The sequence below is a fragment of the Lonchura striata genome, chromosome 1, assembly GCF_046129695.1.
Source record: "Lonchura striata isolate bLonStr1 chromosome 1, bLonStr1.mat, whole genome shotgun sequence".
In the NCBI taxonomy this organism is placed as follows: Eukaryota; Metazoa; Chordata; class Aves; order Passeriformes; family Estrildidae; genus Lonchura; species Lonchura striata.
In genome coordinates, this window is record NC_134603.1 from 136809284 (window position 1) to 136830643 (window position 21360).

Here is a 21360-nt window from a genome sequence, read left to right on the forward strand (position 1 = left end):
TCTCACTATGTTTTCCTAAAACTCTCAAAAATATTGTTATAAGCCTGCTTAAGAGGTCATTCTTGCCTTCTTAACATAGCTTTTTTCCTCCATTTCTTTTTTGGATAATTAGCACTTTTTTATTGTTGTTGTTGTTGTTGTTGTTATGTTAGGCTTGTTTTTTTTTTTTTTTCCCTTTCCCTTAGTTATATACTGAAAATTGGAGGGAAACTTTGTATTTTTGCAGTTTGGGCACATAATTCCAGCAACATTATCTACTATGAAATTGAGCAATAGAAACAACAGCATTTTTGCAACTTTTTAAAATTTTATTTTAAAACTGTTTTATTATAGCTAAGAAAATTTGTTTGTTTGGCTTTTTTTAGATTTTCTATAAAGACTGGGGGAATAATTTCTATATTGGCTTAAGTGTGAGCCTTGACAGAACATTCCGGTAAGTAAAAACACATTAATTTTGTCAGACTCATAATGTATTCGCATTTGACATGGTTGGCTCTAGGAGACAGTTAAACTGATACAACCTATAGACAGGTTTATGTCCTTACATAAAGTTTAAAAATGGGATTCTGCTACTCAGAAAGCATTTCTGCCATCATATTTCTACTATCTATTTCTACCTCTTTTGGTTCTTTACTCTGCAAAGTTGCTTGGAGGCCTCCAGTATATTCCAGACATTACTTGCAGGCATTACTCAATGGTGAAATGATCAAAGATAAAGAGCTCTAGAAACCTGCAGTGAGAGGCATCAAAGTGGGTTTTAGAGGTGAAATATCAATACTGGAGGGCCCTTGTCTGGATTTCCAGATGGTTGTACTCTAAGGGCTCAGGGCAGGACAGCTTCAGGTCAAATGGAGTCGTTACTGTTCTACAAATTATTTTGGAAACCAAGTGCCACCCTGAAATTATCTTAAACATCCCCTGGAGCCTTAGATGTGTTGCAGACATGTATCCTATGGCATTCTCTCCCACTGCCTCTTTTTGTAGTGCATGATTCTGGGATTTGAAGCTTGTTCAGATGGGTCTCAGCCTCTTCATTTTAGTCTCTCTTCTGTTGTCACAGATTACCTTTGTTGCCCATAAACCACTCTGTAGTCTCAGCTCTAGGAGAGTCTGCTTTTTATATCATATTCACTGCTGAGATGATAGTTGTTTTCCCAGTCCTCCCTTGTTCCCTAACTCTTTCATTCCCTTCCCTTCTGATGAAGGTGCCACTATTTGCTTTATATTGTTTCTTCTGGTTTATTATGTACTGGTTTTTCCAATTTGATTCAGGAGGTTTGCAAGCAGCTAGGCATCCTGATGAACTCCTAATCTGTAATTTACTTCCAAAAACACGCATACACTTATTCAGTCTCCAAAATTGGAAAAACATTGGATTGTCCTGGAGGTGTTATTGCCTGAAGATTGTCAGTCTTATCTGATTCATCACTTGACTTCCAGCACACCGAGGCCTTTTCACTTTTTTCTTGGCTACTTTTTGAAAATAAATTTGTAAATCACCAAGCTAGGAAACTATTGATGCGTAATTGGAAAAAAAATACCAAATAGGTGTATGATATTAAAGATTTTCTATGCTTAACAAAATGGTTCCAAGTGGTTCCCAGTATTGGTTCAAGACTTTCTTACCCTACAGGTTCTTATATTATTGCTTTTGACACAGGAAATTGCTAAAATAAGCTCAGGTGTCTGTTTCTGTGCTCCAGAGAAATCCAGGTCCAGTGTTAGACTGGTGCATTTCCAGCCCACTATCGGTGTTCAGAGACCAAGAGAAGTTGGGGCACCAGTAAAGATAATTTCTTCAGACCTGGTCTGAGTCAACACTGTAGGCAGTTGATATGAAAATATTTTTCACTAATTCTAAGTGGAAGATCTTGGTTTCCTTTCAACAAAGGAAAACATGTTAGTAAGCTATGATACAGGAAACATAAAACACAAACTCAAACATGTCCTTTGTAAAGAAATATTAGCTAATTCAATTTAGAATTATAATTCCCTCAAATTACTTCTTTCAGGTGGATGGATGGAACATCAGTGAACTATGTTGCCTGGGCTCCAAATGAACCCAATTTTGCAAATAATGATGAAAACTGTGTGGTCATGTATACCCATACAGGTGGGTGCTGTAACAAATTCGATCTGCAGGATGTGCCTTAGGCCAGGGAGGACAGTGCAGGCAAGGCTGGTGGGTTGTCATACTGAGCAGGCTGATGTTTCATAGTGTTCAAAAAGCAAAGGAAAATTAATTGTAGTCTCTTATATTTATACTTAAAAAAATTGAATTATATTAGCTAACACATTGAATTACACCTGCAATTTTAAAAGAAAATTTTGAAATTAATAAATCAGGTAACCATCAGACAATTGGCAGATATAGTCAGTATTTTTTCTCCGCTAACCTCTGTCCATTTTATGTCCACCTCCCCAGGATATTAGATTTGTGCAGCTCCTAAAAACTGAGGCTTTGGCCATGGCTTGGATTATTATTAAGCAATGCTATACAATATTTTAATTAAAATAAAATATAATATTTAATATCCATTAATACAGAGAACTGGAAGTAATTGTGTTTACACTAGCCAAGAACTTAGTCTTTTTTTTGGATCAGTAAACTATTTTTAAACATTTCTAGTCTCAAAACCTATAGCTGAGGTGATTTTCCTAGGCTCTCTTAGAGGTGAATGCAAGGATATGGACACTTTTGGGGAGTAAATATTATGTCCTATTTTGGAAATCTTCTTTCAGATAAGATGAGTCATGATCTTAACTTCTCTGAATTAATATTACTATAGCTCATTAAACATTAGGTGTGAAAAACTCTACTGTAGGTAGTTACCTGTAAATGTCTGCAGCCAATTAAACATATGTCATTTTCTTATTCATTCCTGATCTGTAAAGTGGGGATGATGATGTTAATGTTATCATCCAATAAGCAGAAAAGATACCAGAAAACTCTAAGACTGTGAGAAGCTCAGGTAGGAAGGTAACCAGGACTGACTGCCTTGTATAGATAGAGCAATTCAAGAGACTTTACAGATCTCAGAGATTTAAGCATTTGATCTAAAAATCCCCTTTGTCAGTGCAATGGTTTTGCAATATTTAAATATCTCTGTTTCTAGAGAAATTATTTATACTCTGAATTTTGCTGGAAATGTGAATATTTTTAAGAAACAGACATACAATAACTTATTGTTCCTGAGGGAGAAAAATGCAAGTGCTGCAACCAGTTTTACTTCCTAGAATAGATTTTCTTTAGGAAATGACACTTTTTATCTCAGACTTGCTTGCATTTTTTTTTGTTTTGTTTTATTCTCATTCTAATTTTCTTTCAGGTACATGGAATGATATCAACTGTGGCAGTGTTGAGTTATTCATCTGTGAAAGGCTTAACAATACCGTTCGTCCAACTGTTGCTCCCACTTCACCACCACCAAAGGGTGGGTGTACAGAAGACTGGCTCCTCTTTGATAATAAGGTGCAGTATGAAATACCAATATATTGTGTTTTTAAAAGAGAAAAATGAAAAAAAATATTTGAATCAGTTTTTCAATTGTAGCAGGGTTTTTAGTTATCACAAATTATGTTACATTTCTGTGTGTTTAAAGACCTTAAAATTACAAATCCCAAAACAAAAATTAAAGCCTCTGTTGGGACCACAGCAGTTATGAGGGAGCTCTTGAGACATACAATAAGAAAGCTTGATCTTACAGCAAATCTGCATGAGGGAAGTTTCTCATCTATCTTTGGTAACATGAAACACTGGCAAAAATGTCTGTTCTCATTCACTGTGCTGAGCTTATCCAGCTCTCGCATGTTGCCTGGACACTTACTCATCCCTTGCCTACTATGCAATGGCTCTCAAGCCTCCAAGGCACCTTTCCTTGAGCAAATTTGTCAGTTTTTTTATATAACCAAACAACTTAAGGATTTTAAATAATCCAGTCATAAGATTTGCTGCACTTTATCATGTACAATCACATCTTAAAAAACAAAACTTCAGGAAAAGAGACTGTATGTAATAAAAATCCATAGATTTTCATCAGTGAAGCTATAAAGGGCATAAAGGAACAGTGTACACTACAATACTAGTACTTAGAGTACACCTAGTAATGAAGATAATTCTCAATAATGTTGTTTTGTCTAGCTCTGTCTTCCCTTTGATTGAGGAAAAATAATTCAGTTCAATAGAGATCCTTTCTTGAGATACACTGGTTATTGTCTTCCTTTTCCTTCTCTTTCTCAGTCCTGAGGAAAAGTTACAAATTCTGTGCCTTCCATTTCATGGTGCTCTCTCAAGATAAAATCTCTCTTCCTCACCTCCTGGAAGAGGAGCTTCTAAGTCTTTTCCCTTCCCTATCATTAAGAAATGATAAATTCATGGCTTTATTTACATTGCCAGAATAATTTTCTTTCTGTGATTATCCTGTGAGAACCAAATCTGGTTTGACAAACAGGGCAACAGAAGATGAGATATTTTGCTCCAATAATATGTTTTATCCTTTTTTGTTTCCTGAGGTCTTCTTCAGCATTTCTCTTACAGTCACATCTAAGAATTATGCTTAGAAGGTTTAATGCAAATTCTGCTGAGGTCAATAGACTGACATATCCATTCTTTTAATTATAGGCCAATTTTCTAATTTTCTAGTACATGTCTTCTCTGTCATTTAAGCCTAAAGACAAGCTAGAAAGTACTGTTAAATTAGCTAACCTCCTCTTTTACATGAAATACCCAGTTTATTTTGTTTGTTACAAAAAGATATTTTCATCAGAAATTAAAACAGCATCTAGATTCAGATTTGGCACACTTCTCTTTTTCAGTGTTTTAAAGTCTTTGGCTTTAATGAAAATGATACATTGACATGGCATGCTGCACGAAACAACTGCATCGATCTTGGAGGAAATCTGGCTACTATATCAAAAAAGGAAGAGCAAGGTATAAAGTACCAATGTTTTGACAATGATGACACACTGATAAAAAGATTTAAAAATATGTTAGAGCTTCTGCCATAAATGCAGTTATTTATTCCATATTAATACTAATTTGTGCTGAATGAGAAATTACACCTTTGGAAAAATGCTTGCTCAGGTTTTAGTTTTTTAATATTTTGATTAAATATTAAAATCATAATTTGGAGGTTAATTTAGGACATACTGCTGAAATATTAATCATTTTTGTTAGAGGCTTTTCATATTATTAAATGTCCACACTTTTTTAAAAGAAACTACCTCATCCTTGAGGTGACATCCATCTCTGATCAATCTATGATTCTATGATTCTATGCCAAAGTGGCACACAAAAGGAGTAACAACCAAACCCAAATCACTGGGCACCTAGCTGCTGAGCCAGAGCCACATCCTCAGGGAGCAGAAGGCTCCAGTGCTGGAGTCCAAGCTTCCCCCTGTTCCCCTTGCTCTGCTGGACCTCAGCACCTGCTGGTCTTGCTGCTCAGCATGTTGCAAATGTTTGAAGAGGCCCCATGTTTGTTGGGGAGATACGCTGCCTCAGGTCCTGAGGGATTCACATGGACCATCTCCTACCTCACTCCATCAGTGCTAGTGGTTTAAATTTCTTTTTTTGCAGCAGAGGAAGGAGATTATTTAGTGGAAAATCAGTCTTGGCAAGAACTAAGGAGAGCAACATATGGTATTCCACAAATTCATAAATACTTTGTTCATATATACTTGGTTACTAAGTAAGGTTTAGTCCGTGTTTTGCCTGTTTAGAATTTAAGTTATGAAGTCAGGATAAAGAAGAATTAACAAAGAAGAAAAGGGAGTCCACACTCAGTGGACTCATTTTCTATGTACCAAGGCTTAGTGTACTCATGTTAATTTCTGTAATATATTAGAACATTTTCCTTGCTTCCTCAGATGATGAACAACATAGAAGAGTGTACAAATAAATTCCTGTTTCATTAAAAATTTGCCCATCCTTAAAATTTTATATACTTTTTTCCAATTTTTACTTCAGATGACTGATGTTAAACACCTATAAATATATATAAATTTTATTTTTGTCATGAGATTGGCACCTTATTATAAAGAGAAAACTCATCATCTTGGTTTCAAGCACTCTAAAGTCTGTGGCACTGGGGAAGAGTGCATTCAGTTTCCATCCTTATAACATTTTTCTTTTTTCACTTCAGCTTTCCTTATGTCCCTCTTAAAAAATGCTGCAACTGATGCTTGGATTGGACTGAATGATATAAATCAGGAGCACACATACTTGTGGACAGATGGAAGCCCTGTAGACTATACAAATTGGGCAAAAGGTTCCCGAAGTTATTACAGTATGGTAAGCATCAATTTCTGTTTGTCACTTAAACATTACAACTTTGGTAGATGAACAAAACATATGTAGCTACTATTGTAATTCTGTCCTTTCCTTTTTGAAGAGTTTTTTTGTTGTTTCATTGCTTTTCCATGTGAGAGGTGTATCTACACACTTTTTTTCAGCTTCTGTATTTGTCATGGTTCTGTATGAGTTCAGACAGAGATTTGGAAGAATTATGCAAAACTCAGACAAGTGAGCAATTCTCCTCAATTTACCATGACTCATTAGGACATGCAAATTAACCATAGCATAAACTATATAATTTTGGGATGCAGTGAGTGTTGTTTAGATTTGATGAAAATACTCAGATAATTACATGCACTGAGAGTTCTTGTCACTGAGCCTGCATACATTCAATACACGTATTGAATGAAATACTCAAAAGAGTTCCCTCTTTTGAGTATTTCATTCAATGAATGCATTTTGACATGGATCTGGGTCTTCCTTTCTAATTTTTATCTTCCCCTAATTTTCATTTTGAAAATCCTTTCTCTGTGTTTTGAAACTTCCTGCATCTCTGTACTTTTTGTGTGTAATTATAAGACAAAACTTAGTGTTAACCAGTAATTTTGAAATGGCCAATGTAGTATACTGCCCAATAGTATTGTTTCTATACTCCTGTGCTAGCTCTACCAAGTTTCCCTCTTTTCATAAGAGAATTGCTTCATATTCAGTTAAAATGGAAAAAAATGATTTGAGGTCTAGATACCATCAGGCTAGTGCTGGGTTTTGGTATCTCTGGGGCTTCCCCACCTCACACATGCCTATGCTTTCTGCAGAAGGCTGTGGCCATCCCCCTCCAGAAATCACTGCACATACAACTTCTGTCTCTTGCAGACAAGACCTGGGCTAGTGCCAGAAGGGGGTTTGGAGGTAGCATAAGGTTATACTGAGGCGAGGTGGGGACACATACTGCCCCCCTCTGCAGGAGGCCAAGCCACATCTTCTCATGCTGTGGGATGAAAGGATAAAGGGTTCAAAGTGCAGCAGAAAAGGTGTGGGAGTTTCTCCACCAAAAGGCTGTTTCTGACAAGCTACCTGTACATTACTGCACTGTGGTGACCACTTTGCTTCCTAATCCTGAACTGGGGCAGAAGGAGGGAACCAGCTCTCCTGGTAAGCTTCAGGGCTGAGGAGCAATTCCCCATAACTTCCAGGAAAACAGCAACAGACCTAGCACACACATGTGAGCCTACACAACATGCACACATACATGCACAGAGCTACGTATGTCCAGGTAGCCCCAGAGACCTCCTCCTGCCTCTGTGCTGTGCTTTGCAACTCCCTCTGTCATACAAGGGCTGACTTTCCTGGGGCTGAGCTGCAAAGGCTTATTGCCATACAATGTGCCTGACCATTGGTTGTACGAGTTTTATGAACTTCATATTATTCCTCTGTAGGTGCTTGTGTGTGATACGTGAGTCTGTGTATCCAGAAGTAGGAATGCTTCCTACCTATCCACATTTTTTTTGTTAATCTCATTTGTCTTGTAGGATGATTGTGTCTTTTTGATGAAGAACCCTATTGAACAGGCAGGCAAATGGAAAGATGAAGGATGCAAAGCAAGTAAAAGTTACATCTGCCAAAAAAATTCTGGTGAGTTTTCTTTCACCACTTTCTAGTAGATTTGATTTATTGTTGTTATTCCAAACTGGTGCTAGAAGTGACTTTCCTGTAATTCTGCCCTAACCTAAATGAAATTAATGACAGTATTGCATGCATTTTAATAAGATGATCACACATTTCTTCGGAGAAAATATCTTAAATTTTTTCTATTTCAAAAACTAAACCAGTAAATAACAGGAACAACAAGAACAACAAAAACAATCTGTGCTATAGATTTACTACTTTTAGCAATCAAAGGTAGCTGAGTGCACTGTCTTTACATCTTCAAAACTGGAATTTTTAATAGTATACTAAAAACACTGCAAGTTCTTTCTTTTTTTAAAACTGGCCTGCTTGATTTCCTTTACATTTTTTCTCAGACAATTTCAGCAGCAGCATTCACATTCCTCTGCTTGCTCATGGTGTGTTTATCATACCCTGTTCCTTGTCAGAAAAACAACAAATGCCAATATATAATGGAAAAATGGAAGGAACAATTCCCTATAATGCCCTACATTGGTACAATATAATTTAGGTAGGTCTGTGCTTAAAAGCATATTTCTGGGCATGATACAGATACAGATGCTAAAAGGTCATTCTGACAAGTATTAGAAAATTTTGTCATAGTACATGAAAATGTGGCTTTTATCACTGCAGGGATTTTTGGACATATTTTAATTTGTTATTGCAGTTCCTCTTAATTACATGACAACTCCAGTATACTAGATCTTCTCTCAGTGTTATAAGTCTGAGCCAATATAAAGTTAGATTTTTGGTTGCTCTTTTGTTCGTTACAGACCCCAAACTGCTGCCCTCCCAACCCACAGTTCCAGAGTTTGGCTTTAACAATTATGGTGATGACCGCTATGAAGTCATCAACTACAAAATGAGCTGGGAAAAAGCAGAGAAGAACTGCAGGGACCAGTCTGCAGAACTGGCCAGTATCCTGGATCCTTATGTTGATTCTTTCCTGTGGTTACAAATATTGAAGCACAAGGAGCCTGTATGGATTGGCCTTAACAGCAACTTGGTGAGTCCACCAAATGTGTGTGACAGTCATAGCATTACCTTAGATGGGCTATTGGTCAGATCCATAGATGTGTGACAGGAACCAAAATCTTGCAGAGGTTCCTGACTTCCCTCCACTCAAGGGGATTTACACATTTAAATGTTTGTCCATAGTGTAAACAAGAGCTGCCACAGCCCACACCTCAAAGATCACCAAGGATGTAGCTGTAGCCCTGAGTGGCTTCAGTGGCAAAAGCGGCAATGAAGTTCTCACTTCCTCCTCCGTGGTCTACCACATGCTCTTGTGGTGGAGCAGTGCTGTTTCTGAAGGCACACTGTGTGTAATTGTAAGACAATTGTAAGAGCACACCAAAGAAAATAGGTTAAAAATAGTTCTTTGTGAGTTTAAATTTTTGTTTCAAGTCACAGCCCAGCAGTACAAGAGCTCGTGCTGGGCAGCAGTGGAAAGAGCAGGGCTGTGGTAATGGGGACTACTTAGGCTGGCTTTTGAAGCTGCAGCTGGTGCCTTGTGTAAAACTGCCAAAAACTCAGCTAAGAGTGGAAAGGTCTGAAATGGGAAGCATTAACAGAGGCATGAATAAAAGAACACGGATAAATAAAATGTAGCTGGATATTTTTGGAATTGAATCTGGGTAGAAATCAAGTGGAGAGAGGTAGAGCAAGAGATTGGTGAGAACAGGTCTGAGATAGGGCACAGGTGCTGAGGTGAGAGGAAATGAAGCGGCACCTCAGTGAGAGCACTGGGAAACTGGGATGAGACAGGAATCTGGAATGAAAGATGGCTAACGGACTGAAAGCAGACAGGAAAGGAAATTGCACAAAGGACAGGATGGGAGGAAGGATCTAGGCTGTGCAGGATGGGGTAACAGAAGCCATGGGTGTGACTAATGTGAGTCATCCTCTGCAAACACTGGTGAAATCCACTGACAAAATACACGCTTAGTTCATCTCTGGTAGCTGGCCTGTGCAAGACCCACAAATTTACCAAAAACCCAGTTAACATGGGTGGCAGAGCGCTGTGGTCCAGCCCCAAGGGAAGTCTCATCAGTTTTTCTCTCTCCAGTGAAACCTCAGATTTTCCTCTTTGCTTTCTAAATACCTAGAGAAGCCTGTGTTAGGGGAATAGTTTCTCTACAATCTTTATTTGATCTGTGTGTATATGTAGACTCATTTGATCAAATATTCATCTGTATATTCACATTTATTACTTCAATACCCTTTGCCTACTTAGGGCATGAGACAAATGGTGTGAATTGAATAATGTATGCTGCATGCTAAACATCTGTAGGACCACAGACCTACCTGCTATGGAGAGTGGGAGTATGGACCAGTCTCTTACATATTCATTACATAATCTTGTGCAAGAAACCATGATTCTCATTTTTTCCTAACTTTTGCATGCATTCAAGTGCAATCTTAATGTTCTTCCAATCTAATTCTTGTATGCAACATAATCATAACTGTGATTTGCTTTTAGACTGGTGGCCAATATGTATGGTCAGATAGAAGGAGGAGCAGGTATCTTAACTGGGGCAGTGGAGAACCAAACAAAAACAAAGCCTGTGTCTATTTAGACGTGGATGGGTTTTGGAAGACAGCATCTTGCAATGAAACATTTTTATCACTCTGTAAGCAATCCAATGGTAAGTTCCAAATTGGACAAATGTGACCTGGGAGGTTGGAATTTGAGTTAATGTCTTCGTTTGAATTTAGTTTTTCTGCATATGCAAAGATTGTCATAGACAATGTATGCCTTGTGATAAACTCTTACTTCTTTTAAGGAGTAGATCCAGTCTGATCCTGTCTGTCTTGTGTGATTTCCAGACACTTTATTTCACAGGCCAGTCAACACATGCACATCATAAAGACATTTGCAACATTTCATGCCACATACCATGGTGGTTTTTTGCATCCATGTTTATCAAGAACTACAGAGTCAATCAACTTAACCTAACTATAAATATATTAATGATATGCATTCACATTTAAAAGTATGTTTTGAAATATTGTGAGTTAAGAAACTTCTATCAGTGTAGGAGCCAAATCAATTAGTTTGTTGCCTCTGCCAACATACTTTAGTGCTCAAATAGTTCATGCAATTTTCAATCATGTTTCAAATTATATAAGAAATTCATAATTTCTGCACCATAATTTACAGCAAATTTTATATTAATTTAAGCTCTGTTTTGGCTTTAATCAGGTGATGCAATAGGCTATAAATTCTACTTTTATGTTGATTAGGATGTACAAGGGCAGGTACAGACAACTTCTCTGACTTTTCTAGAAACTAGCTAGACACAAGCCACAGAGTTAAGTGTGCTGACTCATTCCTCATTCTGTTTCACAAATTTTAGGTAAAATTGCTGTGTTGAAGACAATTGCAATTAGACTGGTGTAAGACTCCTTTAGCAGACTGGGGAACCAACTCCAACCAGGATAGTTTATTACTAGTTTGTCAAGCTTAATTCAATACTTTATAATTAGTTGTCCATGGGATATTCCTTTTCCTGGAATAAATGTCATATTTGTAGGGTTGATGTGTGGTTCAGGAGTACATATTTCCCTCAGATTTTAAAACTCCACTGAAACATGTGTGTCTTCTTAATAGAGTTAATCCCTAGTGAACCACCACAGCTTCCTGGGAAGTGTCCTGAACCGAAACGTGGCAGATCTTGGATTCCCTTCCGTGGGCACTGTTACTATGTTCACACCACTTCTGAGGAAAGTTGGCCTGATGCTTCCATGATGTGTATTCAAATGGGTAAGTGCCCTTTTTTTATTAGGATAGTTTACAGGTTGTTTGTGTGTTTGGTTTTTTAATCCAGAACCAAAATGATAATACTTAATGTGTGTATCAATTATAAGCTACACCTTATTTAAAGTTATTTTCAAGCATTTTTACTGTATGTCAATGCTGATCATGAAGCATGTAATGATTTTTTACTGAGATAATTAATTTATAACAAAAAATCTTACTGAAATTTTATGTAATCTTTGATATTTTTAGGTGCCTCTCTGGTTTCCATAGAAGATTCAGCTGAAATGAATTTTCTCTTACTTTACCTGTCTCCACTTGCAAGTGACTTCAGAAAGTTTTGGATAGGATTGTTCAAAAATATTGATGGTAATTGCTTCACAATGCATAATGAGATGAAAATAGACACTAAGTAAACAGAGTGAATACTGAGCACTACTAACACACTAAATAATAATACAAATATGCTAAATATTTAATAAATAATCAATGAAAAAACATATAAACATTCAATAGCTTTTCTGCTAAAATATGTAAAGGATAAACTACCAAGAGGTCTATGCTTTCTGTATCTTGGTTGCAATTAGAGTATATTTGCCTGTAAATGGTTCTAGCTTAGCACTGCAGTAGTTGACTAAAAATGCTTCCTATTGCCTTTATAAACTCAAATTACTTGACATTTAACCATTGTAGTATTTGAAGCAAAATGTTTTCTTGTCATTAAATGCTGAGTTAAATTAAATTAAAATTTATTTCTAGACAGTACAGGGCATAGAATCTCATATAAGCTGCCTAGAAAAATTTATTAATTTAAATTTCAGCATTTTTCCCCATAAATTTTGGGTGGAACCTTTAATTTTAATCCAAATATATTTAATGTGGTTGTTTTGGGTTTTTTTTAAACTGTTGTAACTGCAAATTTGATACTGTATTCTATATCATCATAATTCTGAACCCAGTTTTTCTTGGCAGACTTTGAGGGTAAGCCTCCAGGCTGAGTCTAGACTGGGCTCCAACTTCTGCTCAAGTCTGTGTCTCTCACCAGCAGGAATGGTGGACCAGGTTGATCTGTTCTAGCTGAAAATGAGCACTACCAAAGCAGTGACCTGTTCCTGACCTGTCCCCTGCAGTGCCACAGTGCTCCACGTTGTGCAAACAGGGGCAGGAGGGAGGTGCAGCTGCAGGGGAGGGACAGAGGAAGTGCCACTGAGGCAGCAGGATATACCAGGATATACCAGGATATACTGCCACAAAAGCACACCCAGAGGGAGAGAATATAGCTACTTTCCTACTTGATGGGAGATGCTTGACAGTCAGCAGATGAGATGATTAAAGAGAGAGCTAATTCAATTTGCAAAGATAATTAATTAATCCAGCTATAATAAAGTAGTTATTCACTGCTCTTGAATATACACATAAAGAAAATCTCCTGAACGTGCTATATGCTTGCACTGCTGATACTGGCTTGTACAGCTGCTCTGCTTTTCTTAGGGTCCCCAGTCCTGGGTGCAGGCTTCAGCTAAAGGACCCTGGGAAGCTGGACAGGTCCTCCTTACATCAGGGACAGCTGTGAATGCTAATGAAGCTAACTTTTTGAGCATTTGCATTTGATACACTCCCACCTGAAAAGCTCTGGCTATTAAAAGAATGAGAAATAAGTTCTCTAGAGAGAGAAACAGGAGCTCTGTGATACCAGTTCAATCAAATAAAAAATCCCAGATCTGATCTGATATGTCATTGTGATCAGTAGACTAGAAGTTATTCTCCACTTCATTCACTCACTAGGTAATAAATTTGATTTTAGGAGAATGGATCTGGATGGACAGAAGTGCGGTAGAATATGTCAACTGGGAGAAAGGAGAGCCTACAGTACTTTTTGATGAGCACTGTGTTGACATGGACGTCTCAAGCGGAACCTGGAGGACTTATTACTGCTCTGTTGACCAGAATTTTATTTGCAAAATCCCTAAAAGTAGGTTCTGAATTTCTGTGCACTGAGTTATTTTCAAAGAAGTGGTTGATACACACAAGGCCATCAGTGTTTAGGCACTGGGTATACTTTATACATTGATGCTGATGCACACTGAATCAAAGCCAAGAGTAATTTCTGTTAAAAATTGTGAGAAATGTTGGACAATAATATGAGTCACTGTTCCCTTCTATCAGTTTAAAAGCATTGACTTCTGGACATTTACTGGTAGGGAAGGACTTATCTGTTGAGAGTGCAGAGGAGATTAATGGATGTTATGGTTAGAGTGCAAGGAGCAGTAGATGATTAAACTGGAGAGTGCTGAGAAGAAAGGCAGATACTCTCCTGATAGGTAAGCTGAGGGGAAGCAGTGCAAAGTCACCGAGCTCCTGCAGAGAGAAGGTAGGTGCTACTAGTGGGGACAGTACCACCATGGTGAAGCAGCTGGAATTTACTGGATGAGCAAGGAGAAAGCATCAGAGGGTGGGCAGTGGGGCCCAGTTAATTTCTCTGCTGACAGAGGAGCAGTGAGATGTATTAGGACAACCAAACAGCATAGTATGCTTCATTTTGTAATGGCTACTTGTGGCCCTGTGATGTTTTAGATGACAACTGATGAGGAATCTGAGCGTCACAGGCTGGGGTGAGTCCTGCTTGTGTGCACAGCAGTACTGCATAAAACATGAGGGACATAAATCTGCACACATGCAGCTGTCGTGGGGCATTGTATGTGCACAGACCCAGCTGTGTTTGCACACAACAGCTGAGAGACAGTTTGGAATAGGTCACATTTGCCACTGGCAAACAGATCCAGCACACCAATGTAATTGATGTAGTGGGGAGCCAATTCTACCTGTGGATCTTTGCATGTTGATGGGTTGGCAATGGAGTCATCCGTGAACTTTTTAGGGCTCAGCCACTCAGTCCAGCAAACAATTACCTGAATCATACCCTCCAAGCAATGGAGGGAGGAAAATGAATCTGCCTAAAAATACAGCTAAAATGCTAAACACAGCTGTGCTTTTCATTTTTTGCAAGTGTAAAAAATTGAATTCTTTAGTGTGAAGTGTTAACCTTTACACTGTAAAAACTTTGAACACAATCTACCTCGTATAAAAAATGTTCAAAGTAATGAATAGTGAGATGAGAGTTAGTGTTGAGGTTTTCTTCTTTTACAAGTGTTTTTAGCAAGTATATTTCATGGATTTGGCATCATTTGTCAAAACATATTTTCATATATTTTTCATGTACACATACTTTGTTCAGCTTTGGGGCCTCCAGCACAAGAAAAAATGGGTTATTTTTAAACTATTTGAAATAAACTACTTTTAAAATAGCCTACTCAGCTTGGTTCAGAGAAGGACTTTGGAGATGGTTTGAGGGCTAGTCCACCTCCTATATGAACATAGGCTGGGAGAGCTGGGATTGTTCAGTCTGGAGTAGAGAAGAGTCCAGGAAGATCTTATAGCACTTTCCAGTTCCTAATGGGGCCCCACAAGTGAGCTGGAGAGGGACTTCTTTCAAGAGCATATAGTGACAAGGGACTTTGAAACAAAAATGAGTAGGTTTACACTATATATTAGGAGGAAATTCTTTAATGTGAAGGTGGGGAGCAACTGGAACAGGTTGTCCAGAGAAGTTGCGAATACCCAGCCCTAGAAATGTTCAAGGCCAGGTTGGATAGGGGCTTTTGAGAAACTTGGTCTCTGGAAGGTGTCCGTGTCCAGGGCAGGAGGGTTGGAACTCAATGTTCTTTAAAGCTCTTTCCAACCCAAACCATTCTATGATTATTTAAAATTGGTTTTGAACACAAAGTAATAATTATGTATGCAGTGTTTATTTCATTGAACTGTTGCTTTCAAACTGTGTAATATGCATATTTTTTAATTTTGAAGTTGCTGAAGTTGAGCCAACCCATGATTCACCTATCAATAATGGTAAGTTAGTTTCTTGTAAGCCAAATAAACAGAAATTTCAATGGGTTGTAGGCATTCATTATTTACAAATGGAATTTCCTCCAGAAAATTTCATTTAAATACCCATTTAACTGTCATGATTATTTTTATTTCAAATCTCTTCAAAATGAGAACACTTCTCCTAAACAGAATGTTTCATTTTCCTTACAAATTGTATATGTAGTACAACATAATGTTCCTTAGAAGAGATTGAGCTAAATTTTGCATTATTTGGCTGGAACACACATCAATTTTAACTGCTATTATGATTATTCTGCGCTTTTGTTTTAACTCAGTTGCTTGCTTAGGGAGATATTTGTTGTAAGCAACAGCAGTCTCTGGGCATTTGTAGCAATTGTTCTGCTTTGTCTTCTACAGCATCAAGAAACAATCCTGCTGCTCCATCATCAAGTGGTTTAGGTGGGATGATTTTTGTACTGGTCTTCCTTCTGCTAGCTGGCACTGGCCTCACGTTGTATTGTTTCTATAAAAGAAGACGTGATCGACAAATGTTTACAGCTGGGTTTGACAATGCCATATACCGTGGTGACCTTGGAACACATGAATCAAATTGTCTTGTGACCAATATTGAAGAAAATGAGTAGGCAACAATTTAATAGGCTGGGTAATCTTGGGCTTGGTTTTGAAAAGAATTAAAGTGTTGGCATACAAGAATTCTTAAGGAAAGCAATTTTCTCCTGTGGAAATTCTATTTAATTTTGCATGGGGTGCTTCTTGCTTTCTCTACTAGCAGGACCAAGCAAACTTGTAAGGCAGATGCAGAGATCTGCTCACAGACTTTAGTACCTGGGAGGGTTGTTGAGCTTTCACATGGACCTGGAGCTATGTTGTGTCAGCCAACACTCAGGCAGCTTCAGCTACTGTGCACGTCCAGCATCATCTTTAGGCACAAGAACTGTGTTCACCATATTCAGTTGTGAGAATATGGTCCTTAGCATGTTCCAAAAAGGTATATCCAGTCCTGTAAGTACTCTGAAAGTGCCCTGTTGATGTCCAGCACTGACTGGCAGAATTGGACAGGATGTCCAATGTCCATGGTTCAGATTCCTGTTTGAGGCAAGACCAGGTCCTAGCCTCAGCCAGGCAACCTGCTCCAGTGCTGTGGGTCCACGTCTTCTCTTTGCTACTGAGGTACCACAGAAACTCTTTGTGTTGGCCATAATACCAGAATTAATATAATTTCCTCCTCTGTTTATGATTGATGAAAAGCAAAGTATAAATTGTATTTCTTCTGCTGTAGCTCTGTAACATATGCATTGAACGATTGACTATGATGAGAGGTGGGAATGTATTGTAAATATAGTGGTTTATCATAAACAGTCAAGTGATTTAAACAATCAGGTAGGGATCTCAAAGGATGCTGCAAAAGGGCAGGAAGGAGTTCACAGAAGAACTTCACACCTAAACATTTATATAAAAAGTATTCTTGATATCTCCAATGCCAGTGTAGATTTAATGAAGTTTTAGGCCATTTTGTCAAAGCCTAATGAAACTTACCATTAGAAAGTCTTTTCTAATTTCTAACCAAATTCTCCCTGTCCAAGTCTGTTTTAAACCTTTGAGTCTCATTCTAGATTTCCATCATGATGGAGCTGATGTCATTGCATCTCTTACTGGTCTACTAGTACAGTCTCAGGCTACATAAACCCTAAAATAGGCTCACATGCAGGTGTTTTTCATTTTCACTTTCCAGGTGTCTTCTATGCCAAATGCAAACAATCAAATGGCTCCAAGCTCTTAGTGCAGTGGATGTCCTTATTTAATTTGATACTTTTTGATATTTTAATCCTTTGACAGGTTTTAATTGTGTTTAAGTTAAATATTTTGTGTGTGTATGAAATACATGTAAATAAGTTTTTATTCTGCATTGGTTCACTAAATGGGAATTAAAAGGCTGATTCTAAGTAAAAATGTGTGTTTCTTCCTAAACAGAAAATTTATAACAGTAAAAAGAGAAAGGAGGGATGGGGCTCTTAAATTTTTATACACAAATGAGCATCTACTTTTCCTAGTCTAGAATGTTCTTAAATGTTCTTTACCAATCTATGAAACTATGTCTCATTGCTTCTTTATCTATAACATTTGAAGGTTTTACTTGTCTAATGAAAGCATTATAATGCAAGACTACTTATGTGCTGTTCTGCAATAGTAGTTTCTGATTTTATATATTGATAGCTCTTTCACAGCTCCTCTCAATATTTGTTGATAGCAACACTAGCTCTTCCTTTTGCATCTCACTAGCTACGGCTTCCAGGTCTCTCCTGCCTTCTGATGTTCCCTGTGCTGTGGTATGTAGGTCCTTCTGACAGTGCACTGCACCAGTAGGTAAGGTATTTCAGCTGAGATCCTCACAGCACTGAGCTGAAAAAAGATTTAATCTGCTCTTGTAACACCTTTCATAAAGGAACCTTCTCTCTGGCTCGTCTGAATTGGTTCCACAGGATGCATAATTTTGGATAAAGAAGTGGCTACCAGAAAATAATAGGCCAAACGCAGGAAATATGCCTAATGAGAAGTTAATTAGTGAAAGTTCCAAGGACTGATAAGCCTTAGCAGTCCTGTTGCGTTTGTGAGAACTGAACCCAGAGTTCACCAGGTCTGTGCAGAGTTTCTACCCACAAGCATCAGCAAAGAGAGGACTGTGTATCTTGGACCGTAATGGGACAGCAGTGGCTGGTGCCTGGTGATGAAAAGTAAGACCTTTGAGGAACTTTCCAGACATGTCCTGAGAATTCTCTGGAGTGCCAATATGGTTCTTTGAAACGGAGTATACAGCTGGGATTAGTTTCAGAATATTGGTCCAAACAATATTGATCATTGGCTGTGAGTGATCTTTGTGAGTGAAGAAGTGAATGTGCTGTGTGAATACTTGCTTGTTATTAGAGGAGCTTCATTCTATTAATAATAACACCTTGTTAGAGAAAAAAAAAATTGTTTTAAGAAATGCAGTTTATGATCTGCATTTCTTCCCTATCAATGAAGCATGAATTTATAAGAAACTTTAGTTTCCATGCATCCTAATTTGATGGATTTTCTTCTCAAACTTCACGGTTACATGGTTTTTTATTCCAAATTAGTCTCTTGCAGCTAGATTTCTGAAGGAAAGCTTCCATTGCCAGCATTTCCTACCAAATCCTAGCTAATAGACCAACTCCAAGAATGCTCATCAGATAAGACAGGTACAGTACCCAGTTTAAAGACTACTCATGTGGAGGGAATAGGAAAGAGATACTTATCAAATGCTTGGACATAGAATTTAGTGGTAAAAGCAATCTTTCTACTAGGCCTAGGAACCTTTTTTGGCATTATACTGTTGTAAACAGAAATGTGGGAAACACAATTTGTCAACTTGTCCTGCTTCCACCCAGATTCTGGATTTGGTCTTACATGCAACAAAATAGCATTTTTAAATGTTTCTCCAAAGGTGGTGACACCTACTTTCTCAGTTGCTTGCCCTTGCTTTCTCTACATTAGGATGGTATTTCAGAGACAATGTCTTACCTTTTCTCACTATTTTCATTATGTCCCTAGCCTATAAAATGGATGAAAAAGTAATTGGTTCTCTACTTGAACTTATTATAATGTAAGAAGAAGTAACTGCCTTTAAGGAAGTAAAAGCTGTGGAAAAATTCACAAATATAACTTTCTCTAAGATTGGACAGTGATAGAACCATGGCAGACACATATACAAAGAATGGAACAAACAAAATAATACCAGTTTATAGAGGCTAATATCAGTATCAGTACGTATTAAATTTAGGCCCCTTGCTAAATATGAGCCTAAAAAGAAACTGTTGAACTACAAGTCTTTACTTTTGTAATTTAATTTTCTGAAACAAGGGGACTGAAAAAGGAAGTGAAGAGTAATTTGGAGCAAAATGTAAGGAAGTTCTATAAATACAAAGAGAATAGATAGATAGTTGTGAAATGAGCTAGTGCCTTCAGGCCAGATTCCAATGAGCAAGAGCCAGATTTTCCGGGGTCAATAGGAAAGGTGTAAACTGCTCCATAAGCATAACATGGTCCTGATGTTGCTGTATCCGGACAGAGGAAGAGCCAGCGTTCGTTTTGTCTCTTTTCAGCTGTGTCCTTATCTAACATACCCAGCTTTCTGGGCACAAGTTTTTGCTGTGCACAACTGTTCACTGTCTGTTATATAATCTTTTGAAGGATTTGGTTAGTGTTTTAAGGACGTGGTTAGTGGTTCTAGTTCCTCTGTGGAAATATTTGCTCTCATTTCTGGAGAATGCATACAGTGCAACCATTATACTGGTTTTTTGGCCAGAATATAGATCTAGACATCTAGGTGAAATCCATCTCACCTACTTTTAGAACTGACTGACATAATTTTGCTTTATAGTTGATAATCAGGAATATATGTGGAGGACTTGCAGTTTTTTTCTCGCGCACCAGAAGAGGCAAATGATGACAAAGAGTTTCTAGACATAGGAGGGAATAATATTCATATTCAATATTCATTCAAATAAGGATTTGTGCAGTGAGAAACATTGACTGAGGTTGGTAAGAGGATGGCAAAAAAAGATATGATGCAAAGTGTCCAAACAAAAGAGATTGAAGTGAAACGTCTAAGTAGAAATGAAGGAGTTTGAATTGAGCCAGAAGTCCTGACCATTCGTAGGAAAGACAGACTAGGCTGAGCATGGTAAAGCAGAGGTCTGGGAAATGCAGATGCTGCAGGGAAAAGTGCAGGAGGATAGGACTGGTTGTGGGGAAGGAATAGACAGTTGAATATACTTTGCATATGAGAATTGAGAGAAAAAAGCTGATGTGCCCAAAGTGAACTGTTGCCTCAGGAGCACTGTTCAGACCAGGAAAGAGAGTGTGTGTGGATGGGGAAGGGCTGGAGAGTGTATGTTTGCTCCTATTTGCCTGGGTATTCTTGTGTTCTTTGGAAAGGCCACAGCTAAGGATGAAGGCAGGATGCCTCTCCACCTTGCCCTGGCTCCTGATGTCTTTCACAGGGCAGAACCATCTAGAAAAATGAGGAGATGGTTTCTTTCTTGAGAGTGGTGAGTGTACAAAGGATGTGGCTGATGCTTCAGAGCACTGTGCTAGAGTGCAGAGGATGGGAGGGAAGCTGGGGTTTTCCTAAGAGGAACAGAAAGTGAACCTGTGGGGAAGCCTCTAGGGCAATGGAAAGGAAGAGGGTTTTGCTAGAGTACTACAGAGGAACTGCATGGGTTGTTTTGCAACCCAAGAAGCCACTGAGAGAAAGCTTACAGCAAGCACTTTCTCTGCAAAGGTACTGTGGAAAGTAGAGACATTTGTTTTTAAACAACTTGTTAGAAGCAAACACCCCCTGGTGTTCATTCCCTCTGCAACATGTTCAGTTTGAATAAAAGGTGCTGATATTTCAACCTGCTGGATCTGTCCCCATTGGGGCTGACTCTCAGTGGGTGCTGGGAAGTGAGAACAAAAGGCAAAAGAAAAGGTATATTGGCCTGTAATTAGTATAGAGAGTAAGTGGTGTGAACAATCTGTCAAAGGGCAAATGGAATAGTAAAAATGGGGCTTGATTACATATTTCCCATCTGCCCAAGGATTTATTCTCCACCCCATGTTTCAAGAAAATATTTTTTTTAATTCTAGGCAGTGGGAATAGTACAGAACAGAACTTTTCTCCTAGTAATAGTGTTTTTATTTCAGAGGTACCACACAAGATGGTCGTGCTTAT

General features: G+C 38.1%; 1 protein-coding gene across 1 annotated transcript in view; it reads left to right on the top strand.

Moving 5' to 3' along the window:
- The window catches only part of LOC110476205 (macrophage mannose receptor 1-like), a 30907-nt gene extending 14572 nt beyond the window's left edge, over positions 1-16335 (top strand). Inside the window, exons 18-30 of the mRNA XM_021540979.3 lie at positions 366-433; positions 2013-2113; positions 3330-3472; positions 4816-4930; positions 6144-6292; positions 7825-7927; positions 8734-8966; positions 10443-10608; positions 11574-11726; positions 11973-12089; positions 13525-13692; positions 15585-15626; positions 16023-16335. Of these exons, the coding sequence (XP_021396654.2) occupies positions 366-433; positions 2013-2113; positions 3330-3472; positions 4816-4930; positions 6144-6292; positions 7825-7927; positions 8734-8966; positions 10443-10608; positions 11574-11726; positions 11973-12089; positions 13525-13692; positions 15585-15626; positions 16023-16249 (1785 nt within the window). The 3' untranslated portion in view covers positions 16250-16335. The remainder of the gene's footprint in view (positions 1-365; positions 434-2012; positions 2114-3329; positions 3473-4815; positions 4931-6143; positions 6293-7824; positions 7928-8733; positions 8967-10442; positions 10609-11573; positions 11727-11972; positions 12090-13524; positions 13693-15584; positions 15627-16022) is intronic.
- Positions 16336-21360: the final 5025 nt, after the last annotated feature.